Below are 26,388 nucleotides of genomic sequence, written 5' to 3'. Positions count from 1 at the left end.
AACAGAGAGTTACTTCTAGTTTAGGAGTTCACTGTTTTCATAACTAAAAGTAGGTCTAAGCGGCTTTGTGAATTACTTTTAAGAAACAACTCCTACATAAAAACTTTTAGTCTGATTTAGGAGTACTCCTATCGTTAATATAAAAGTCTTTGTGAATACGGGCCCTGGTATGTATTAATGATAGTGGTGTTGATCTGTGAAACCAGGGGGTGCCCAAAATGCCAATTTTTCAAAATGAAATGCATTTGAAGATTAGTTTGTAACTTGCCTCTCCTTTTTTCAAACATTTAGTGATGATCAAACAAGAGGTGAAGCCCATCATCAAGAAGGAGCACTTCAACGGATCAATAGATGGATACCCCATGCAGGCAGTAGACCCATTCAATAACATCTATCCACACCCTGCCTTCTATGCAAGGGGAGGCCTTCCCCCAACTGGCCAGCCCTCTGCACCAGACCCAGTAAACGGTTACCACCACAACCTGCCCGCAATGCACAATGGCTATTACAACTACCCCCCAAATGCACTTTTCCGCCCTAAGCTGAGGACCTATGAGGGTCGAAATAGCTCTTTGCCCAAAGCAGGCAGCAAGGCTGACCAAGTAGACAAGAAGCCTGATATTCAGAGCCTCCAGGCCCGAATGGCCCAGGCCTACCCTAGCTACCCCGAGCAACCCAACCAACCAAACTACAGCAGTTACACCCAGCCTGCTGACTACAACCAGTCCCGTCCTTCCTCGGTCACCTCGGAGTCCTCCAACAGAGGAACTCCGGTCATCAAACAGGAGCCTATGGATGTGCCAGTCTATGAAGGCACAATGCCAAGCCAGGCTGGTGCAAGCACACCGAGCACCACCCCCCAGCCTGCGGCCTGGCCAGGGCACAGGCTTAATGGAAGTATCGTTCCCACCAACTGGGAGGGCCATCTGAACCCTCAACAACGTGCTGAAGCCTCATCGTTGAACCCAGACAAGCAGCAGTTTCACCAGCATCCCCAGCAGCAGCAGCCCGCTCCTTATCCCCAGCAGTGGACATCCTACCCTGGCTCAAATGCCCAGATGCCTTCCCCTGCCCCATCGCCATTACACCAGGTACCTTCTTCTCCATCTCCGTCCCCTCACTTAGGCACAGCACTCGCAGGTAACATACATCAAGGGTCCTCATACCCTGGTACCCCACGTCCAAGCACCCCTCACCCAGGTACACCACAGCCTGGTGGCTCTCACTCAGGCTCAGTTACACCACAGCCAGGCACCCCCAGGCACTGGGCCAGCCCTGCTCCTAGTCCTCAGCCAACTGCTTGGGCCATGGGGCCTGCAGTGTATAGCCCTGGTTTGAAGCACAGCAATCCTGCAGGAGCCTACCCTGACAAGATCTGGTCCAAGACAGGTGAAAGTCGGTGTTCCACTCCCCTTGGGCTCCAAGAGAAAGCCTGGAAGTCCTGTGGAGGTTCAGTGGCAGGCAGTACCCCGTCCCCTGCCCCTGAGGGTCGCCTCTTCCCTGATGCCCTGCAGCAGTCAGATCAGGCTTGCTGGAACCGCAGCCGTGCTGAGAGTGACGCTGAGAGCAACAAGGGGCGTGATGACGACGATGATGAGGTGTGGTCTGACAGTGAGCACAACTTCCTGGATCCCAACATTGGTGGTGTAGCTGTAGCACCAGCCCATGGCTCCATCCTGATTGAATGTGCTCGTCGGGAACTACACGCTACCACTCCACTCAAAAAGCCTGATCGCTCCCACCCCACCCGCATCTCCCTGGTCTTCTACCAGCACAAGAACCTCAACCAGCCCATGCATGGCCTAGCTCTGTGGGAGGCCAAAATGAAGCTGCTGGCAGAGAGAGCGCTACAGAGGCAGCAGGAAGCAGCTCTCCTTGGCCTCTCCCAGGAGGACATCAAGGCCCTTGGAAAGAAACGCAAGTGGGGGGCTACAGTGGCAGGTGCCAGTCCAGGACCTGGACAATCTAAAGACAAGAGGGAGGGGCCAGTGACGCGGTTAGCCCCCACGTTCCAAACGACCTCTATGGTTACTGTGTCTCCCTATGCCTTCACCCGCCTCACTGGGCCCTACAGCCACTTTGTCTGAGGTCAGTAAGACACAAACAGACTGAGTGCTTCAGAGTGGTGCAGTGGAGGGCTGGAGAGAGCGTTGAGCAGGATGAATGTCTCTCAGCCGTCCAGCAGTCTGGCATCTCTCCATCCTGCCCCCTCCGCAGTCCACTTGGAGGAGGGGACATTTTTATTGTTTTTTACCTCATGTCAGGCAGTGGTTTGGGCTTCAGACACACTGCCTGTGGTGCTCTTCCTCTCTCTTCACTGGAGAGGAACTCCATTGCTTTTTCTTGTTTATAGAATTTTAATGATTCTAATTATTGCTATTATTATCAATATTATTATGATTGCTATTGTTACTGTCAATGTTGTTATTACAGGTATTATTATAATGAAGACTTGTTTTTTTTAATTATTGCTGTTTTCATTAATGTTATTATTAATGATGTGATTGTTTTTGGTTCTATGTTTTTTTTTTTTAAATCAATCAGTCTGAGTCAATCAGACAGTTGCTTTTTCCATGTTTGGAAAACATGTACCCTATTTTCTGTTTGATCTTTGTTCTTGTCAATCTTCCAGCTGTACTGAGAGGAGGAGCAATTATCTGCCTGACAAGACAGCAAATCAATATTACAGTAATCATATGTACATATCTGTATATTTACAACATACAGATATGTATTTTTAAGCTAGTTATGGCAGAGGGATAATTACAATTATTATTGACCTGGGCCTCTATTTCCTAGTTTTGGCCAGTGTAAAGATTATGTCAAAATGTTCATTGCTCAGGCTGACGTTGATTGAGTTTACCAGCATCACTGCACAGCACAGACACACTGTACCAGGACCAGCCAACATTTGTTTTTAATTGCCTTGAACGTGCATATAAATTGTCTGCCCATTTGTGCCAGGTTTTCCCCATTAGCTGAGTAAATCTGTGCACTCCATCCTCCCAACAAAGTGTACAAATTAAAACTATTCTGCTTGTCTACAAAACTGGTAAAAGTCAGTCAGTGGTCAAAGCAATATAGTGTATGACAGAATTATCAGTTGTATTTGCACTGATACCTTTTTGATGTGTTTAGTGTAACGAGCAGAACGTGTAAAAGGACGCTTTTGAAAAAAGTGGCCGCCACTATTGGAGAGCAGAGCCCCTACAAGGCTAAAACAAAAACAAAACCAATCATCATGGTGAATAAAACAAACCCAGGTTGAAAATAATTAAAATCACCCTTTTTAACTACACTGGGAGAAAATGTTGCTGCTTCTCTCGGATGATGTGCTCCTCCTCCTCTTGTACACCCCTTCAGCTTTTGCCTGGTGCTCAACTTCCAGCTCTGATTGACTCTCATTCCGCAACTCTCCGTCGCAGTTGGTGCTGAACTTAGGTGCTCTATCACATAATTGGCTCAACTAGCACTAGCAAGTAAATATGTTTGTATTGGCTGAGGTCGAGTACCAGAATGACTAAGGTGCAGAAAATTTGTCATGCTAAGAAAAGTATAATGAATTATCTTACACATGCTTTCCTTTGCAGCACATATCTGGTACTTCACAGAGGCTAAAATAACTGATACGTTTTGCTTTTGTTATGTGGCACATATCTGCAATCACCACATACAAATGGAACAGGAGACACACTTAATCTTCCTTCAACATTCAAGTATGAGTGAGCACTTCCCAGTGTGAACTCTAGAGGGCAGCAGTAGATACCGTTTCAAAGTGGTGTGTACAAACAAGAGCTTCAGGTCCATGTAAAAGCCAGTATAGCCTTGCCTTATTGCTTCACCCATCCATGGCCAGCAGAGGGGGATCTCACACCCTTTTTGCTGACCATGCATGGTAGAGCTAAAGGCAAAGCTGATCTTTGTCCCACTGCGGCTCAAATGTGAATGAAGTCTGGAGATGCTTTTAGGAAGAGCAGAAGGAATCAGTGTTGGGACAGCAGTGATTTTGGTGCTCCTACACACACTTGGTGCTCTCCTATTACACTTGATTTACTGTGAAGGGCCCACTCCTTCCTCTGCGTGGTGCTGTCATCTTAGAGCAGAGCGAGGCGTGTCCTTCAGCAGGCACCTTGTCACCACAGAGCCAGCCAATCAAAGTGGCCGCATTAGGGTTGCAGCTCTGTCATTCAGCTCAAGAACTGGTTCCTTTTGAGGAGTTTTTGCAGTTTACACTGTCCAGGGCTGAGAAAGCACAGTCACTCAATGCGGTTTTTGTAACCCTTTCATAGAGAAGACTGAGAGTAAAAGGGAGTCCCTGTAGCTTCTGGAAGTTGGCTCCAATAATCAATGAATCTCTCGCTGTGTGTGTGTGTGTGTGTGTGTGTGTGTGTGTGTGTGTGTGTGTGTGTGTGTGTGCGCTTGGACAAAGGCTTGGGTGTGTGAAAGAGAGAGACTTTGATAGCCTGGATAGAATCCCTTGCATCATTTTATTTTCTCTCCATCAACCATGTGACTATTTGATTCACATAAATCTAAAATGAGCAACTAAAAGAACTCGATACAGGCTGACTTCTGGCCGCTGGGTGGTTGTTTAGGTCGAGGCCCTGGTCTACTCTCCGAAGGTCTCCAGCTCTCTACCTCACGCTGTAGAGACACTGGTCACAATCACAACTTGCTACTGAGGGCAGAGAATCATGCATATGTCTTTTCGTGTGCTCTAGATATCCACACTCATTTTAACTTGCTTTTTTTTTATTATTATTTTTTTTTTACTCTTATTTATTACTACATGGTGATGATGATAATGATTGTCTTTGATGTTATTGCTTTTTTTCATCTTTTTTTATATAGCTAATACAAATTGTACATAGAAAGAAAAGATTTATAAAAGCACTTTTAATCTTGATTTTAATGACAAAAAGAAAGAGCCGATTATTGACAACTTGAAGCTTAGGTTTTTTTGGGTTTTTTATTTTCTCAAGAGAGAGATAAAAAAAAATGTAAATATTAAAATATTTAGGTAAGATTATTTAACTGGTGATGATAGTAACTGAACCATGAATGACAAGGGGGTATTTTGAAGTCTCTGACAGCCCTCAACAACAGTAAACAACACTTGGTCCCAATGTGTTGTGTGTAAATGTGTGCTTAGTAACACTGCTGTTCTGCTTTCGTAAGTACTGTACCCCTTGTCAGCATGTAACTGACAGAGACCTGACACTTTCTAAAAACAAGTTCATTTGCCCCAACTATGTAACATGAGATAACACTTGACTTACTCACTGGCGACAGTCAAAATAACTGGAGGATCCCCCATGTTGCATTTCTCTGACCAGAACCTCATATCCAGTAAAAACATGAATTTTACTGTTTTAAAAAGCTTGCCTGCGACTCGTCACTAATTAATGGCAATATCATATTTTGATTTAAGCTTGGAAATACCAAAATTGTAATTATGTGGTACTCAATAATTTCGATGACTGTCAGTAAACCATTAAACTGACATGTGCTGCTTGCTGATTAAATTAATAGTTTAAGATTTGTGAAATAAGCTTATTCACTTTTTTGCTGAGCGTTAGATGAGATGATGGACACCACTCTCATGTCTGTAAGCTAAATATGTACCTGGAGCTAGAGGGCAGTTAAGTTATCATAGCATAAAGACTTGAAACAAGGGGAAACAGCTAGCCTGACTCTGTAGACAAGTAACAAAAGAGCTCACTAGAACATCATGGTTTGTTTTTTAATCAAAGCCTGAAGTCTAAACACGTTGAGCTATAATTTTTCTAGTCTTTATGCTAAGCAAACCTGCTGCTGCTACTGGCTGTAGCTTTATATATAGCATTCAGAAATTAGAGTGATCAATCTTCTTACTAAAGCGATTTAATTTTCAAAATGTTGAACTATTCTTTTAATATCAGTAGAGTTGCTCTTGATAAATTTACCAATGATACTGTGCAGGACCGCATCCAAAGAGGAGGATGTTGAGGAACATAATGGTAGTTGCAGAGCCAGTCTGAGGTGAATCAGTGGACGATGTTTTAGCGAGTTATAGCCCAGCAATCTTTGTTAGTTGTGTTAGACTATCAGGTAAGAGACTGCTCCCTGCTTCTTTAGATGTATCTATCATTATATCCACTCTAGTTCTCGTTATAGTATGTATGCACTTGGCACTCATGACACCCCTGTTTCATTTGTAATTATTAATCACATGATACAAACATCACAGCCAACAGGTTGGAGAGGCTGGGACTGGCACAGCAACAGGGCCGATTTTACTTTTTCACCATAATGCATGGCCCACATTACACACACACACACACACACACACACACACACACACACACACACTTGCCTAACAATGGAATGGGTGCTAGGGAAACAGTGTACATGAAACTGAATAACTTTGTAAATGTCTAAATGTCTCACGAGTTTGGTGGATGGTTCTCATGAGAGGTGCCACCTCCCGAGCGCGTACCGAAATGGGGTCAGCTGGTGCTATGATGCTACACCTTTAGATTCACTGTGTAAAAAAAAAAATTAAAAAATGTGAGGGATAAGTGATCACCACAGATATTTTTCTGAGCTCTTCGAATGTCAAGAGAACTATACTTTTGATTCAAGCAGTTTCACATGATCGGAAGCTGCCCTGGTGCTGACTTTATGAAAAGTCTTTTGTTACAATGCTACAAATTTACATCTCTTTTTGAGGGCAGGGGGGCACTCAAACAGTTGATCACATTCATTCTTTATTAATATTCATTCCATATTGTACTTGAACTCATTTCAACTAGGATGAGATAAAGAGTCATATTATATGAGGACTGTTATCTGGGTTTCATATTTGGTACAGCGCAAGTACCAAAGGCTGTTGAAATAATATTTTGAGTATGTTGTACATGTTGATGGTAACTGAATGCTAAGATATCTGAACAATACAAGAAAAGCAATTGTGTACTGCCTCCCTCTTCCTCTACCCAGTCATGCACTTCCTTTACTCCACCCCTCTCTTTCTCAGAACACCTTGTATATTTTGTCTTTCTCTCATACACACAAATATAGATATACATATGCATCTCACTGTGTATGGCCCACTTTTAGAAGTCTGTTGAACACATCATTTAATGAACACTCCAAATTTAGGGTAGAGACTCAGACCCTGGCCCATAGAAAAAATATAAATGAACCTACAAAACTGGCAGCTACATTCCTTTTTGAGTTTTAGGATTGTTCTTGGTTCATTATTTTCATGTCAAGGATGCAGTATGTAAAAAAAAAAAGTGTTTTTGTTCAGTCTCTCTCTCTTTGTAGCTGTATGGTGTATTATGTGAATACATAGTGTATGTGGTAAAAAAAACCCACAATATTGTTTTATGTTGCGCGATAAATAAAAACATTGAAGTGTGTCTCTGTTAAGTGGCTGTATTATTTTTACCGATCAAGGTCACAGTTGTAATTTTCATTACAGTGGTGCACAGGGCCAACGTACCTCTGAGAGTCTGCAATTTATTCTAAAAGAAGACTTACTCAAACATAATTTCACATGATTTCTCCCTCCACTTTGATGAGTGACCTCTCGGTGGTGTCATCACAAGTGTCTCAATAGTCAGGAAAAGAAAGCTCCGTCTGTGGAGTGGAGGCCATTTCCTTTCACATCAGTAATTACACTGCGTCAAGGTCTACCATTGAAAGACCTTGTGTGGGCCCACTGTATGCATCATTGGGTTATTACATATGGATGCCTCAAGGACGCAATCTCTGTAATGAAAGTTAAAGGGACAGTCAATTTGTTACTATGCCCTGAAACCTTGTGAAATGAAGGTGGCTTATCAGAACTCAACTCAACTCAACTCAACTTTATTTATAAAGCGCTTTAAGCAGCCATAGCTGGAACAAAGTGCTGTACATGAAAAGAAATAGAACATGAAACATAAAACATAGGAAACAAAAAAAAATAAAAACAATAAAACAATAAAAATGTTAAAACAATAAAAACAATAAGACACTAAAACACTAAAACAAGAGCAGAGTCTCATGCTGAGTTGAAAGCTGAGGAATAAAAATGGGTTGAATAAAAGATGCGTTTTAAAATGGACAGTGAGGGAGCTTGTCTGACATGGAGTGGGAGGACGTTCCAAAGTTTGGGACCGGCAATGGAAAAGGCTCTTTCCCCTCTGAGCTTCCGCTTAGACCTCGGTACCTCCAGGAGCAGCTGGTCAGCTGACCTGAGGCACCGGGCAGGAGTGTAGGGATGGAGCAGCTCAGAGAAGTAAGGCGGGGCGAGACCATTTAAAGATTTAAAAACAAATAAAAGAATCTTAAAATGAACTCTAAAATGCACAGGCAGCCAGTGGAGGGAGGCCCGAATGGGTTGTGCTCCCTCTTACGTGCTCCAGTTAAGAGGTGAGCAGCAGCGTTCTGGACTAACTGGAGACGTGTGAGGGAGGACTGGCTGACTCCAAAGTAAAATGCATTACAGTAATCCAGCCGAGATGTAATGAAGGCATGGATTACTGTTTCAAAGTGGTTTTGTGCAAGAAAGGGCTTCACCTTTGCCAGCTGCCTCAGGTGAAAGAAGCTGGATTTCACTAATGCACCAATTTGCCGGTCCAGTTTAAAATCACTGTCCATCTTAAAACCCAAGTTTGAGACTGTTGGCTTCATGTAGTGTGTCAAAGGGCCCAAGTCAACAGGGGGGGTTCACTAGAGCCGCTTGGGCCAAAAATCTTAAGAGATCTCTTTTTTTCATTAAATTTTAAAAAGTTCAGTGACATCCATGCTTTAATGTCTTCAAGAAGTGGTTTCAGACAGGCATTTTTCTTTTTCAGCGGCACCACTAGGTGCTGCAAGCGGGACACTAAAATATTGTGGTCCACAGTATCAAAAGCTGCTGTTAGGTCCAGCAGGACAAGGATCACGTATTCTCCAGAGTCAGTAGCCAGGAGGGTGTCGTTGAAGACTCCGTACTACGCCTTGTTTTAAAACCAGACTGGAAAACTTCCAGGATATCATGCTTATCCAGGAATGACTTTAACTGAGCATGGACGACTTTTTCCAGGATTTTTGAGATAAAAGGCCGCTTGGAGATAGGTCTATAATTGGCTAGCATACTACGATCAAGGCCAGGTTTCTTAAACAGGGGTTGTACCACAGCATGTTTAAAACTTTGGGGAACAACACCAGAAGACAATCTGCTGTTAATAATGGCCAGAACTGACTGCCCTATATAAGGGAATACCTCTTTAAAATGTGAGGCGGGACAGTGTCACAGGGAGAGCCTGATGGCTTATCTGGCCAAACACATTAGAGACACGGGCTCAAACAAATCAAGCATAGCTGAGCAAAGAACATGGTCAGAGGGGTCAGATGCAGGTGTGGTAATGAGAGCCCTTGCAGTGGCAACCTTATCAATGAAGAAATGCAGGAAGCTATTGCACATTTCAGGGGATTCCTCTGTGCACGCAGGCTGAGGTGAGCCAAGAACAGATTCGATGGTTTTAAATAACACACGTGGGTTGTGAGAATTTGATTCAATAATGTTTGACAGGTGCTCTCTTCTGGCTTCTTTAACAGTGCTCTGGTAGCAGCGCCAGCAGTCTTATAGGATTTGGCGAGACACATGCAGCTTGTCCTTCTTCCACCTGCGTTCAGCTTTGCGGCACTCCTGTCTAGCTGCGCGAGTTGTCCCATTGAACCAGGGCTCAGGTTTAGCTTTGGGCTGCACCGTTTTAAATGGAGCCACAGAGTCCAGTATGTTTCGGCAGGAGGAGTGAAACCAAGAACTGAGCACCTCCGTGTTTGCAGATGTTAAGTCAGAGGGGACACAGAGCTGGTTGAAGGCAGCAGAGAACTGACCGGCAGTGACATGGTTAAAAATCCGACGGCAGCGAGCAGGGGCGGCAGATTTAACTGCAGCACAGGAGACAGCAGCTTCAAACAATACAGGCAAAAAAGGAGGACACGATCGTATTTAGGCATAATTTCAGCCAGAAGATCAGAGAAGTCATTTAGGAAGTCTTTATTGTATTTGGGCGGTCGGTAGATGACGGCACACAGCACCGGGTCGGAGCGACCCACCTCAAATACATTTGCTTCAAAGCTGGGAAAGGAGGATGAGACAGCGGGCTACCTACAATTAAACCGTTTCTATAAACAGTCGCCGTCCCTCCTCCACGACCCGACGACCGCGGGGAATTAAAATAAGAACAGCCGGCCGGTAGAAGTTCGATCAGGGGGCTGCACTCACCGGCACCGATCCACGTCTCTGTCACACAGAGGAAGTCCAGGCCACGGGAGTTAAAGAAATCCCTCAGGATAAACGTTTTGTTCACCAGTGATCTGGCGTTCACCAGGCCGAACCTGGCGGGAGCCGGGGGCTTCAGTTCGGCAGGTCGCGAAGCCCGTGGCAGCGTCTTCAGGAGCCGGGGGTTCACGCCGCGCTGAGGTGGGCGGGCGGGGCCGGAGTCCCTCAGACGAGCCGGTGACGGGTACAAGGCAGGCGTCGATGGGATCCAGGAAACGCCGAGGCACGGCGAAGGGATGAATACGTCCATGTCCTGTCCGGGAAATGGACGAAGATTGTGCCAGCCAGACTTTCAGCTTCACCAGCCGGCCGCGGGGACGCTTCCGCCGAGGAGGTGGAGCAGAGGCCCGGCACAGCTGTGAGTCGGGATCCCCGTTAGTAGTAGCGGGAGCACAGTTTTCTGCCCACTTTGCTTGAATGCACGTAACTCTCCGAAATTATGTCGAAGATCCAAAAGAGCCTGGCGATCATACACCAGCAGAGACTCGATCTGATTAGTGCCAAAGGTTATAAACAACAGAAACATCAGCCATTGTAGGAGCAGAAGAACTTAAGTGTGTGTGTGTGTGTGTGTGTGTGTGTGTGTTGTCTGAAAAGATATTATTTTTAGTGACATGAAAAGATACTAGTGGGCACTTTAAAGTGCTCATACAGACGATTGTTAGCGGTTGTTTTCCACAGTGAACAAAACAACTTCCTCAGCTGTTGCATCCCTCCTGCAGGCCTGGAGGTATTGTAATTTTATGATCAGTAATTAGGGCCCGAGCAGGGAACCTGCAAGGACCCTATTGTTTTTCAAATGTTTTTTATTAGGGCCCGAGCAGGTCATCGACCTGTGAGGTCCCTATTGTTATTGGAAGGACAGAAATTATTATTCTTCTGCGCTTTGACTGCAGTTTTGGACGCCTGAACATATTCAAAAACTCACCAAATTTGGAATATACATCACATCTGGTGAAAAATTTGATAATTTAATGTCGTTGGGCGAGGTCGTGACCTGCGGGCTCTGTAGCGCCCCCTAATGTTCATCCCCGCCTCCCACAAGTGCGTAGAAGAACGAAATTCAATACGCAGATTCCTCATGACCAGACGCACAAAAAAGTCTGGTGGGACCATACTGTCACTCCAACAGGAAGTCTGCTATTTAGATGTGTGGCGGCGTTTTTGTCCAATTCATGCCTACTTTGAAAACTATCTTGTCCTAGAGCTTAAACACCACAGTCTTCACATTAACTCAGTAATTTTCTTCATGCCCTGGAGAACAAAAGTTATTAAAATCTTTCAGCTGCGACATACTTTAGTGGGCGGGGCGGTGGAAACCATTTTTTTCCCTCGCGGTCAAGCATCGAGGCTTTATAACTTCAACATACAATTTCCTATCCACACCAAACTGCTCGTAAGTGTAGAGGGTGTCTCCCCGAACACATCTCAGCATCAATACTTAGTCTGCCATTTTGATTTTGGCCGTCATGTTGAAATATTGACAATCTTCGTACTTAAATTATCTCCTCCTACAGACGTAATGCCACTGACTTCAAAGTCACTCAGTAGCATCCTCTGACCTTGAAGATGAAAAGTTATTAAAATCTTTATCCTACGTCATACCTGCTGGCCACAGTGGAGCGGGCAATTCGAATCCTTCGCCGTAAAGCATCGTGTCCTCATAACTTCTTCATACAATTTCCTATCTTGGCCAAATCTCTCAGGAATGCAGAGGGAGTCGCCCTGATGAGATCTGTGTGGTCATGGGGCGTGGCGGTGACGCGTGGGCTCTGTAGCGCCCCCTATTGTGATGCCCCGCCTCCTACTTGTACATAGAAGGACGCAAATTGGTACGCACCTTCATCATGACCAGACGCAAAAAAAAACCCATTTGGATGCTTACTCTCACTACAACAGGAAGTCAGTTATTTAGATGTGTGGCGGAATGTTTGACAAATTCATGCCTACTTAGAAAATTATCTTGTCCTAGAGCTTAAACACCACAGTCTTCACATTAACTCAGTAATTTTCTTCATGCCTTGGAGAACAAAAGTTATTAAAATCTTTCAGCTGCGACATGCTTTAGTGGGCGGGGCGGTGGAAACCATTTTTTCCCCTCGCGGTCAAACATCAAGGCTTTATAACTTTAACATACAATTACCTATCCACACCAAACTTCTATTTAGTGTAGAGGCTGTCTCCCCAAATAAATCTCAGCATCAATACTAAGTCGGCCATTTTGATTTTGGACGCCATTTTGAAATATTGCCAATCTTCGTACTTAAATTATCTCCTCCTACAGATGTAACACCACCGACTTCAAAGTCACTCAGTAGCATCCTCTGACCTTGAAGATGAAAAGTTATTAAAATCTTTATCCTACGTCATTCCTGCTGGCAGTTGCAGAGCCCGCCATAACAATCCTTCGCCATGAAGCATCAAGTCCTGATATCTCCTTCATACTATTTCCTGGCTCGGCCAAATCTAGAGATCTGTGCATCAATACTGTGTCATATCCATAGCGCCACCCGCTGGAAACCCACTGGAAACATGAAGTAAGTTTTATCGCAGTCAATTTTGGCGCCCTACATGCATGTACATGAATGAAATTTGGCATGCATGTGTGTTATGACAAGACGCACAAATGACTCATTTACACCCACACTCTCAGTCCAACAGGAAGTGGTCTATTTTGCTTAGAAGCACATGAATGTATGGTGTACGTGATACAAGTCGCCACTAGATGGCACTGTTGTCTTTCAAGGCACATGTATCCTATCTAGATAACCTCTGAATGATTCCATTCAATTCCAGTAAGTCAGCCGCATATTCATCAGATTTTATTGAAACTTCAAAAGGTGGCAGCATGCACTTCTTGGAATAAAAACTGGTAAACAAAGCAGAACTTAGATCAAAAGCTTGACACTGATAGACAGCCATAAATAGATTTTTGAAAGAAGGCAAGTAAAGCATTATTCTACACATATTTATGTGCAGTGATGACAAACATAGTCAGATGTACATGGCATTTGCATCCTATCTAGATAACCTCTGAATGATTCCATTCAATTCCAGTAAGTCAGCCGCATATTCATCAGATTTTATTGAAACTTCAAAAGGTGGCAGCATGCACTTCTTGGAATAAAAACTGGTCAACAAAGCAGAATTTAGATCAAAAGCTTGACACTGATAGACAGCCATAAATACATTTTTGAAAGAGGGCAAGTGAAGCATTATTCTGCACATATTTATGTGCAGTGATGACAAACATAGTCAGATGTACATGGCATTTGCAGGTAGTTTTGTCTGAATTGCACGTTACAACAGTGCATATTTGAATGGTAATGGGTTGAGCCACATAATGGATAAGTCAGTGGTAGTGAGCCACAGCACACAATTTTCAAATAAGCCAAGTTGCTGAGAATGCCATTTGCGTGTTGTGTCTGCCCTGTCAATGTGGCACACAACAAGATGTGTGTAGTTGTGATTCTGCCCAACTCTTCCGCGATGAACGAAGTGAATTCCACTTCGATATGAAACAACTGAGTGAGTTCTTTGGTTAAACACCGCTACTGCAGGATGCTCGTCAAACCTGGTCACTTGACCGCTGTCCCTTTCCAAAAGGAAGAATCACATCTGGCTGCACTCCACTACCTATCTAAATCTGTGGCATTCCACTTCCATCCTCCCCTATGATGCGCTGCCTTCCTGCCTTCACGGTGACAACAGAAGGCAGTGTCTTATCTGCGCCGGTGGTCGAGTGGTTGGAGTGCATGCCACATACGCAGTTGACCCAGGTTTGAATTTAGGGCGGAGGAAGTTTACTGCAAGCCACAACCCCCCCTTCTCTGTCCCACTTCCAATCTAGAGAAGGCCGTAACACTTCACACAACGTAACGGTGCAGAATCGATTGTCAAAACGTACCCGATTATTAAATGTTTTAGAAATCATTCACCTGCAGCCCATTAGGATTTCTGTGGATTGCACGAAGTTGTTCTGACTTCACCTGAAAGCGCTTGATACTGGCAGGGGCAACCCACCGCGTTACAAACACACGTTGGGAGAAGAGGTTGATATTCACCCCCGGCGTGCACCGTCCCAAACGCAGGCGGTTGCCGCCTCCGTGAACAACGATCAAGGAACGAGGCTTAAGCCGCGGCGCGTTTGGACGGCGGCACGCCCCGACGCGCGCGCGGACTGCGAGGGCCCGTTCATCACTGCTTGCAGTTTTAATTAGGGCCCGAGCAGGTCATCGACCTGTGAGGTCCCTATTGAAATTGGAAAAATTATTCTTCTTATTATTCTTCTGCGCTTTGACTGCAGTTTTGGATGCCTGAACATATCCAAAAACTCACCAAATTTGGAACATACATCACATCTGGCGAAAAATTTGATAATTTAATGTCGTTGGGCGAGGTCGTGACCTGCGGGCTATGTAGCGCCCCCTAATGTTCAGCCCCGCCTCCCACAAGTGCGTAGAAGAACGAAAATCAATACGCAGATTCCTCATGACCAGACGCACAAAAAATCGTCTTGGAGCGATACCGTCACTCCATCAGGAAGTCAGTCATTTAGATGTGTGGCGGCATTTTTGTCCAATTCATGCCTACTTTGAAAATTATCTTGTCCTAGAGCTTAAACACCACGGTCTTCAAATTAACTCAGTAATTTTCTTCATGCCTTGAAGAATAAAAGTTATTGAAATCATTCAGCTGTGCCATACTTTAGTGGGCGGTGCGGTGGAAACCATTTTTTCCTCACGCCATCAAGCATCGAGGCTTTATAACTTCAACATACAATTTCCTATCCACACCAAACTTCCATTAAGTGTAGAGGCTGTCCCCCCGAACAAATCTCAGCATCAATACTAAGTCTGCCATTTTGCTTTTGGCCGCCATGTTGAAATATTGCCAATCTTCGTACTTAAATTATCTCCTCCTACAGATGTAACACCACCGACTTCAAAGTCACTCAGTAGCATCCTCTGACCTTGAAGATGAAAAGTTATTAAAATCTTTATCCTACGTCATACCTGCTGGCCACAGTGGAGCAAGCAATTGGAATCCTTCGCCGTAAAGCATCGTGTCCTCATAACTTCTTCATACAATGTCTTATCTTGGCCAAATCTCTCAGGAATGCAGAGGGAGTCGCCCTAATGAGATCTGTGTAGTCATGGGGTGTGGCTGTGACGCGTGGGCTCTGTAGCGCCCCCTATTGTGATGCCCCGCCTCCTACTTGTAACATAGAAGGACGAAAATTGGTACGCAGATTCCTCATGTCTGGACGCACAAAAAACCCATTTGGACTCCTAGTGTCAGTCCAACAGGAAGGCAGTCATTTAGATGTGTGGCGGCATTTTTGTCCAAATCATGCCTACTTTGAAAATTATCTTGTCCTAGAGCTTAAACACCACGGTCTTCAAATTAACTCAGTAATTTTCTTCATGCCTCGAAGAACAAAAGTTATTAAAATCTTTCAGCTGCGACATGCTTTAGTGGGCGGGGCGATGGAAACCATTTTTTCCCCTCGCGGTCAAACATCAAGGCTTTATAACTTTAACATACAATTACCTATCCACACCAAACTTCTATTTAGTGTAGAGGCTGTCTCCCCAAATAAATCTCAGCATCAATACTAAGTCGGCCATTTTGATTTTGGACGCCATTTTGAAATATTGCCAATCTTCGTACTTAAATTATCTCCTCCTACAGATGTAACACCACCGACTTCAAAGTCACTCAGTAGCATCCTCTGACCTTGAAGATGAAAAGTTATTAAAATCTTTATCCTACGTCATTCCTGCTGGCAGTTGCGGAGCCCGCCATAACAATCCTTCGCCATGAAGCATCAAGTCCTGATATCTCCTTCATACTATTTCCTGGCTCGGCCAAATCTAGAGGGAATCTAGAGGGAGTCGCCCTGAATAGATCTGTGCATCAATACTGTGTCATATCCATAGCGCCACCCACTGGAAACCCACTGGAAACATGAAGTAAGTTTTATCGCAGTCAATTTTGGCGCCCTACATGCATGTACATGAATGAAATTTGGCATGCATGTGTGTTATGAGAAGATGCTCAAATGACTCATTTACACCCACACTCTCAGTCCAACAGGAAGTGGTCTATTTAGCTTAGAAGCACATGAATGTATGATGTACGTGATACAAGTCGCCACTAGATGGCACTGTTGTCTTTCAAGGCACATGTATCCTATCTAGATAACCTCTGAATGATTCCATTCAATTCCAGTAAGTCAGCCGCATATTCATCAGATTTTATTGAAACTTCAAAAGGTGGCAGCATGCACTTCTTGGAATAAAAACTGGTAAACAAAGCAGAACTTAGATCAAAAGCTTGACACTGATAGACAGCCATAAATACATTTTTGAAAGAGGGCAAGTGAAGCATTATTCTGCACATATTTATGTGCAGTGATGACAAACATAGTCAGATGTACATGGCATTTGCAGGTAGTTTTGTCTGAATTGCACGTTACAACAGGGCATATTTGAATGGTAATGGGTTGAGCCACATAATGGATAAGTGAGTGGTAGTGAGCCACAGCACACAATTTTCAAATAAGCCAATTTGCTAAGAATGCCATTTGCGTGTTGTGTCTGCCCTGTCAATGTGGCACACAACAAGATGTGTGTAGTTGAGATTCTGCCCAACTCTTCCGCGATGATCGAAGTGAATTCCACTTCGATATGAAACAACTGAGTGAGTTCTTTGGTTAAACACCGCTACTGCAGGACGCTCGTCAAACCTGGTCACTTGACCGCTGTCCCTTTCCAAAAGGAAGAATCACATCTGGCTGCACTCCACTACCTATCTAAATCTGTGGCATTCCACTTCCATCCTCCCCTATGATGCGCTGCCTTCCTGCCTTCACGGTGACAACAGAAGGCAGTGTCTTATCTGCGCCGGTGGTCGAGTGGTTGGAGTGCATGCCACATACGCAGTGGACCCAGGTTTGAATTTAGGGCGGAGGAAGTTTACAGCAAGCCACAACCCCCCCTTCTCTGTCCCACTTCCAATCTAGAGAAGGCCGTAACACCTCACACAACGTAACGGTGCAGAATCGATTGTCAAAACGTACCCGATTATTAAATGTTTTAGAAATCATTCACCTGCAGCCCATTAGGATTTCTGTGGATTGCACGAAGTTGTTCTGACTTCACCTGAAAGCGCTTGATACTGGCAGGGGCAACCCACCGCGTTACAAACACACGTTGGGAGAAGAGGCTGATATTCACCCCCGGCGTGCACCGTCCCAAACGCAGGCGGTTGCCGCCTCCGTGAACAACGATCGAGGAACGGGGCTTAAGCCGCGGCGCGCCCCGACGCGCGCGTGGACTGCGAGGGCCCGTTCATCACTGCTTGCAGTTTTAATTAGGGCCCGAGCAGGTCATCGACCTGTGAGGTCCCTATTGAAATTGGAAAAATTATTCTTCTTATTATTCTTCTGCGCTTTGACTGCAGTTTTGGATGCCTGAACATATCCAAAAACTCACCAAATTTGGAACATACATCACATCTGGCGAAAAATTTGATAATTTAATGTCGTTGGGCGAGGTCATGACCTGCGGGCTCTGTAGCGCCCCCTAATGTTCAGCCCCGCCTCCCACAAGTGCGTAGAAGAACGAAAATCAATACGCAGATTCCTCATGACCAGACGCACAAAAAATCGTCTTGGAGCGATACTGTCACTCCAACAGGAAGTCAGTCATTTAGATGTGTGGCGGCATTTTTGTCCAATTCATGCCTACTTTGAAAATTATCTTGTCCTAGAGCTTAAACACCACGGTCTTCAAATTAACTCAGTAATTTTCTTCATGCTTTGAAGAATAAAAGTTATTGAAATCATTCAGCTGCGCCATACTTTAGTGGGCGGTGCGGTGGAAACCATTTTTTCCTCACGCCATCAAGCATCGAGGCTTTATAACTTCAACATACAATTTCCTATCCACACCAAACTTCCATTAAGTGTAGAGGCTGTCTCCCCGAACAAATCTCAGCATCAATACTAAGTCTGCCATTTTGCTTTTGGCCGCCATGTTGAAATATTGCCAATCTTCGTACTTAAATTATCTCCTCCTACAGATGTAACACCACCGACTTCAAAGTCACTCAGTAGCATCCTCTGACCTTGAAGATGAAAAGTTATTAAAATCTTTATCCTACGTCATACCTGCTGGCCACAGTGGAGCGGGCAATTGGAATCCTTCGCCGTAAAGCATCGTGTCCTCATAACTTCTTCATACAATGTCTTATCTTGGCCAAATCTCTCAGGAATGCAGAGGGAGTCGCCCTAATGAGATCTGTGTAGTCATGGGGTGTGGCTGTGACGCGTGGGCTCTGTAGCGCCCCCTATTGTGATGCCCCGCCTCCTACTTGTAACATAGAAGGACGAAAATTGGTACGCAGATTCCTCATGTCTGGACGCACAAAAAACCCATTTGGACTCCTAGTGTCAGTCCAACAGGAAGGCAGTCATTTAGATGTGTGGCGGCATTTTTGTCCAAATCATGCCTACTTTGAAAATTATCTTGTCCTAGAGCTTAAACACCACGGTCTTCAAATTAACTCAGGAATTTTCTTCATGCCTCGAAGAACAAAAGTTATTAAAATCTTTCAGCTGTGACAAGGTGAAGTTGGCGGTGCGGTGGAAACCATTTTGTCCTCACGCCGTCAAGCATCGAGGCTTTATAACTTCAACATACAATGTCCTATCCACACCAAACTGCTCGTAACTGTAGAGGCTGTCTCCCCGAACAAATCTCAGCGTCAATAATTAGTCTGCCATTTTGCTTTTGGCCGCCATGTTGAATTACGCCAATCTTTGTACTTAAATTATCTCCTCCTACAGATGTAACGCCACCGACTTCAAAGTCACTCAGTAGCATCCTCTGACCTTGAAGATGGAAAGTTATTGAAATCTTTATCCTACGTCATTCCTGCTGACAGTTGCGGAGCCCGCCATAACAATCCTTCGTCATGAAGCATCAAGTCCTGATAACTCCTTCATACTATTTCCTATCTAGGCCAAATCTAGAGGGAATCGAGAGGGGGTCCCCATGAATAGATCTGTGCATCAATACTCTGTCATATCCATAGCCCTACCCACTGGAAACATAAATTAGTTTTAATCTCATTCCATTAGGGCTCCTACAAGCTGTGAGTGACACAAGTCGCCACTAGATGGCAGTGTTGTCTTTCAAGTCACAGGTGTCACAGGTGTACTCTGTACCTCTGGATAACCCCTAGATAATTTCATTCCATGGCATGAAGTCAGCCTCAAATTTATCAGATTTGATTGAAACTTCAAAATGTGGCTGCATGCACTTTATGGAATAAAAACTAGCAAACAAAGGAGAACTTAGATCAAAAGCATGACATTCATAGACAGCCATAAATACATTTTTGAAAGAAGGCAAGTGAAGCATCATTTGACACTCATTTATCTGCATTGATCACAAACATAGTCAGATGTACATGGCATTTGCAGGTAGTTTTGTCTAAATTGCACATTACAACATGGAATAATTGAAGGGTAATGTTGAGAGCCACATAATGGATAAGTCAGTGGTAGTAAGCCACAGCACACAATTTTCAATCAAGCCAATTTGCTAAGAATGCCATTTGTGTGTTGTGTCTGCCCTGTCAGTGAGGCACAAAACAAGATGTGTGTAGTAGTGATTCTGCCCAACTTTTCCACGATGAACACAGTGGCTGCCCCTGCCATTTTAAACAACTGAGTGATTTCTTTGGTTAAAAGTCCCATATTATACTGTTTTTCATCAATGTCACACAGCTGTCAGAGGTCCAACAACTCTGTATTTGATATGTATTACCCCAAACACATCCGTGGTCCTGCATTCCAGCTGTCAAAAAGTCGCTCTGCTGAGCTGTAATCAGAGCACTCTGTTTCTGTGCCTGCACCTTTAAATGCTAATGAGCTCCGTCTGTCGACGCGTACTTGGGGAGCTTTGGATGCTGTCGCTCTGAGGAAGCCTGTTATGCTAATGGCATGCGCTAATATTTACGGTGGATGTAACACTATGGCTCGCGGAGATTTTTTCGCTCAACCGAACCAGTTTGACCCAGAATCGGACCCAGAAGGAGAGGCTTCTGAAGAAGTACAGACTCTGCGGCTGCAGCAGGACGTTTCAGAATGGTTAGTTTGTGTGTATGTGTTGTTACGGTTACTTATAGTGTCGCTAATGGCTAACAGCTAGCGAAAGCTGTGTTTGTCTCAAACTATTGGCCACTGTTCGCATAGTTTCTGTCTCCAGTCTGCACATGTGTCCAGACTTTCTACTGTGACAACCTAGGTCCATCGTAATATCATTAACATCACACTCGCTTCAAACGCCATTGCACAGCGGATCGAAGTGGAGCTAACTCGTTAGCCAATTTCCAGCTGACTTCACCATACTCGTCGGCAACTGTAATCAAATCGCGGCGACAATTAAAGGTGGCTCGGGTGCAGTTGCTGCGTCCGGTATGGTTGAGACTGATCGTTTTACGAGGATCAGTGCCGAGGCAAAGACAGCGTTGTACTGACACTCGTTACCGAAGCAGTCCGATGTAAAGAGGTTAGCACACACATACAAGCTAACACGAACCGCAGCCATTTAAAGGAAAGGAACAGTTGTCATTAAAAAGGAAACACAACCACGGTCTCTGCCGGTCTGTTGTTCTGTAGCTGGGACAGAATATAGGCACTTATGTTGATTATTACGACCAACAACAGAGCAATTGCGTGTCTAGCTCTGAGCGACAACATTGTGAAACACTGCTGTCTCTCTGCTGGACACACCGAACTTCACCGCGGGGATGAACGCGCCCCCCTCTGACATCTCCTATCACCGCGCAGAGGAGGTCGGCCTATGATAATGACTCCTTTCGTTACATAACGTAAGGAGCAGAATCTGAACATCCTGTAGGTGCGCCTTATTACCAGTTAGTGGGCTGCAGGAATCAGTGGTTTTCCTTATTCTGGGAGTTGGCAGGCTCAGGGAGGACCAGCTTATATATGTTGAGAGCAGAGAAAACGTGTTTTTTATGATATGGGATCTTTAAATAACACAAAACACAGCTGTGGTTAACAGTCAGTATGTCAAGCCATCATGCTGTTTAGCATGCTTTGCCTATGCTAATGTTATGTTGGACATTGTACTGCGTATTCCAACGCTAATAATATATGGGTGATTCTCTGTAACGGGTGCCTTTTGGGTTCTCTGAGTTTTGAAAAAAGACCATAAATTATTGTACTTTTGAACATTGCATCTGATAAAGGAGTATTTGAACCTCTGGTAAAATACTGTTTCCCACCTTAGACGTGGAATGCCAAACATTACTAGGAATTTCTTTGTCATGTTAGCCATTTTTAATTCAACCCCGTAACAGACAATGTGATCTCTGTGTGAATACAATTTCAAAACATATTCAAACTAATTCTTGGAGATCCTTGGTAATCATCTGTCCCTTGTTTTAAGAATATATTGTAAGTACATTTCATTTTATTCTTAGTAATACTAATTTGAATGTCAAGTAGGATATGATACCTTCATGTAAATACGGCCTCCATATATTATGAAAATATGCAATGACATTAAGATTAGATTAGACCTTTATATATTTTCTTGTTGTCCTCTACAGTTTACACACAGTCCAACAAAGATTTCTCAAATATTTCTTTTTAATATCCAAAAATGTATGAAAATCTGTCACATAACAGGGTTGAACTCACTGTAACAGGGTTGAACTCACTGTAACAGGGTTGAATAGAATAACAGGGTTGACGTTTCAATCAACTTTTCAATACTATTTGGATTAATTTACCAGCAAAATAAATGTCGACATTTTATCACAATTATATTGACTCTAATTAATTCATTGCAACAAACAAGATGAGACAAACCTGTAATTTAGTATTTCATATCTAACATTGAAATCATTGAATCATAAAACATTTAATTTACCATGAAAATCAATGACGTTAAAACTATTTTATCACATTTAAACTGACTTCAGTGTAACAAAAAAGAAGAAACAAACATGTCATTGGGTATTTCATATGAAATCACTGAATCATAAAACATTCAATTGAACATTAAAATCATTGACAAGAACTATTTCATAATGTTTTATGATAATTTCATTCCATACACACTTAACAGACAGCAGTCCTGTAGTTTTTTTCTCTTTTAGTAGTATCAGTTAAGATTGTCTTTGCTGTTGATCCTTAATCTTTGCATCCTTTTTAGTCTGACAGACGATCCCAAATCTCTTTCTGAATTTGCATGTGGCATGCATCGTAATGGGTTGAGCCACATAATGGATAAGTGAGTGGTAGTGAGCCACAGCACACAATATTCAAATAAGCCAATTTGCTAAGAATGCCATTTGTGTGTTGTGTCTGCCCTGTCAATGTGGCACACAACAAGATGTGTGTAGTTGTGATTCTGCCCAACTCTTGCGCGATGAATGAAGTGGATTCCACTGCGATATGAAACAATTGAGTGAGTTCTTTGGTTAAACACCGCTACTGCAGGACGCTCGTCAAACCTGGTCACTTGACCGCTGTCCCTTTCCAAAAGGAAGAATCACATCTGGCTGCACTCCACTACCTATCTAAATCTGTGGCATTCCACTTCCATCCTCCCCTATGATGCGCTGCCTTCCTGCCTTCACGGTGACAACAGAAGGCTGTGTCTTATCTGCGCCGGTGGCCGAGTGGTTGGAGTGCATGCCACATATGCAGTGGACCCGGGTTCGAATTTAGGGCGGAGGAAGTTTACTGCAAGCCACAACCCCCCCCCTCTGTCCCACTTCCAATCTGTTCCCTGCAAAAACACAGGTGTCCGTGCCTGAATTCCAGACAAAGGCAAAGAGAAGGCCGTAACACTTCACACAACGTAACGGTGCAGAATTGATTGTCAAAACGTACCCGATTATTAAGTGTTTTAGAAATCATTCACCTGTAGTCCATTTGGATTTATGACTTCCCCTGAAAGCGCTTAATACTGGCAGGGGCAGCCCACCGCGTTACAAACACACGTTGGGAGAAGATGCTGATATTCACCCCCGGCGTGCACCGTCTCAAACGCAGGCGGTTGCCGCCTCCGTGAACACCGAGCAACGGGGCTTAAGCCGCGGCGCGTTTGGACGGCGGCACGCCCCGACGCGCGCGCGGACTGCGAGGGCCCGTTCATCACTGCTCGCAGTTTTAATTATTATTATTTTTCTTCTCACAAAATGATCGCATTTTTCACTGCCTGAACATACCCCAAAACTCACCAAACTTGGAATATAAGTCACACCTGGCGAAATTTTTTATAATCTATTGTCGTCCTGAATTTCCACCACTAGGTGGCGCTGTTATTAAGAAAAGCGCGTTTTGGCTAATAACTCCCATAAACTTTGTCGCACATTCCATAACCTTACATCGACGCGTTCAGTGGATTGTGCTGAATCTCGTGGTATAGGCCACGCCCATTTCCGCCAACCGTTTTTTTTCGCTACGTCATTAAATAACAACTTCCTGCAGATTTGGTTACAAACAGGAAGTGTTGCATATCTCCACATTGGTGTGGTCTAATGACATGAAACTCAGGATACTACTTCCCCATGAGCCCCTGAGGCCCTGTGCAAAATTTTAGGCGATGACCACAAGGTGGCGCTCTTTAAATTGATGTATTTTATATCTCCACAACGGTGCATCGGAATAAGACGAAACTTGGTACATTTATTGTCAGTGCCCTCCTGAGGACATCCAACGAAGGGTTTACCGATCCACCACTAGGTGGCGCTCTGGCGTCACTTTAATTGCATAATTGGCCCTGTGCCCACACCATAACACTTATGGAAATCAAATTCATAGAGGTGCTATAGAATGGCCCCTGCGACTCACTCACCAAAAATGACCACCAGGTGGCGCTATTTTCAATTTAAAAGCGTTTTTGGCTCATAACTCCCACTTAATATGTTCCACATTATTAATCCACATATATTTGTATTCACTGAATTTAGCTGAATTGTTTGATGTAGGCCACGCCCACTTTTGCAGTAACTTTCCGTTCGCAAAATCGCGACAAATGAAAAACGTACTTTTTCGAACTCCTCCTAGAGAATTTGACCAATTTGCACCAAACTTTGCATGTAGCATCTGTAGACCCTCCTGACAAAAAGTTATCAAAAGAATTTTGATAGTCCATGAACTGCCCGAAAAATAAAATGACAAATTCCTGCATATTGTGTTGAAATCAGACAATCTTGCATATCTTTACAAAATACTGTCTGATTATCACATGAATACTCTTCATTGTGTGGTATGGCATGATGAGGCTTTGTGTAAAATTTGGTGCATATCGGCCAATAGATGGCGCTCTGGTCGCAGTCTAATCAGTGTCAATGGGATCTTCAAGTCCTCTTCAAAACTCATTGACCTTCATCCTTTTCTTGTCCCTCATAGACACTCCATTCCAACTTTAAGAGAGTCAGAAGACCTCAAACTATTGGGCATGTAATCAGTTTTTGAAAATCTTTTACGGTTTTCAAATCATCACAGTTTTAGTTTTAAGGATTTTTAGGCCGTCTTCTGATTTGTGTAATATGTTACTACTAATTGTCAACATTGTTCTGCTTCTAAGGCAGCGGAGCAAAACAACCCACCTTTTCTCCTGTATTCTTTTCAGTTTCATGAAACCTTAAGAACCATATAACATTGGAAGTTTAATGTGCAGTGCTGTTGTTTTCATCTGACCACTACATGTCAATACAATGTTTGTAACAGTATTCATTTTACTTGATCTGTAAGTGTTAAAAAGATAATATTACTAATGATAAATGTTTGGAGATTTGTTTTGACATTTTATGTGATATATAGATATAATCATAATACATATCTTTATAGTAATAATGGAGTTTGGGAGGCGTTTTCCCATTTCTTCTTGTGTGGACATTTCCTACTTTGCCTCTGCTAGTGCTCCAGCATATGTGCAGCCACAGAAACTGTAAGATAGCTCTACAGGTAAAGGTCCAACAGCTCCCTCTACTGGTGCAAAGAGTCAGGACATGCTCAGTCACAGAAACTGTAAGAAAGCTCTACAGGTAAAGGTCCAACAGCTCCCTCTACTGGTGCAAAGAGTCAGGACATGCTCAGTCACACTAAAATGCAGCAGACCAGTCAGTGAGCAGACCGTGTGGAGCTGCATGGACTTTCTGTGGGTTTCCCTAATGATGTGTGCATTCTTGAGGAAATGTACGTGGTTTCTGCTTGTAGTTATGGATAATTTGATCACTATTGCAGTTTACACATAGCCTGTGTCTCAGTAGTAGTTAGCTGCACTTTGCTTGCACTGCAGCTACATTTGGATTGTGAGGACTTAATGATGAATATTTCGTTTTTAATGCCGATTTTTCAACTCAGTCTGTTTCTTGGGATTGTGACCATGCTCATTACAGTTTAAAGGTCGAAATATGTACTGTGGTTAACAGTCAGTATATAAAGCTATCATGCTGTTTAGCCGTCTATAGGGTCGAACACTGTACTCGTGAAACCCCCCCCTTGAGCTGCAATTTCATCCTCTTCTTCAGATTTCATCATGCCGCAGGTGACATCTCACATCCCATCAGTTAATCAGTTCTTCTCTGACCTGGCATCGACTCAGTCTTTGTCCGGGCAATCATGCAGTAGTTCACACAGTTTTTCTGACTTCAGCGTACATCATTTCAGACCGGCAATAGCAGTCCATCAAATTATGAAGCAACGACTTCCTCAGCGGAAGGTGTTGCTCGAGCATGCCCCGACGGCAGCAAGCCCCGACGGCAGCATGCATCGACGGCAGCAAGCCCCGACGGCAGCATGCATCGACGGCAGCAAGCCCCGACGGCAGCATGCATCGACGGCAGCACGCCCCGACGCGCGTGGACTGCGAGGGCCCGTTCAACGCTGCTTGCAGCTTTAATTTTATTGTTTTAGAACAAGAGACAAGACAACACGCCAGATAGTCATCAACCCAAGGCTACAAGAAGAGAGACAAAACACAAACAAAAAAAAAGGGAAAACAATATTACACATTTAAACAAGAAAC

General features: G+C 43.9%; 1 protein-coding gene across 2 annotated transcripts in view; it reads left to right on the top strand.

Moving 5' to 3' along the window:
* tet3 (tet methylcytosine dioxygenase 3) overlaps positions 1-7,406 on the top strand; it is a 35,722-nt gene extending 28,316 nt beyond the window's left edge. For both annotated transcript variants that reach the window (XM_030418395.1, XM_030418394.1), the window contains one exon: positions 292-7,406. In XM_030418395.1, coding sequence (XP_030274255.1) covers positions 292-2,087 — 1,796 coding nt within the window. In that variant the 3' untranslated portion in view covers positions 2,088-7,406. The remainder of the gene's footprint in view (positions 1-291) is intronic.
* Positions 7,407-26,388: the final 18,982 nt, after the last annotated feature.

This window comes from Sparus aurata, chromosome 5 (assembly GCF_900880675.1).
Source record: "Sparus aurata chromosome 5, fSpaAur1.1, whole genome shotgun sequence".
NCBI classification, from domain to species: Eukaryota; Metazoa; Chordata; class Actinopteri; order Spariformes; family Sparidae; genus Sparus; species Sparus aurata.
The sequence above is the reverse complement of the archived record's forward strand: the minus strand, read 5'-3'. Positions and strand labels throughout refer to the sequence as shown.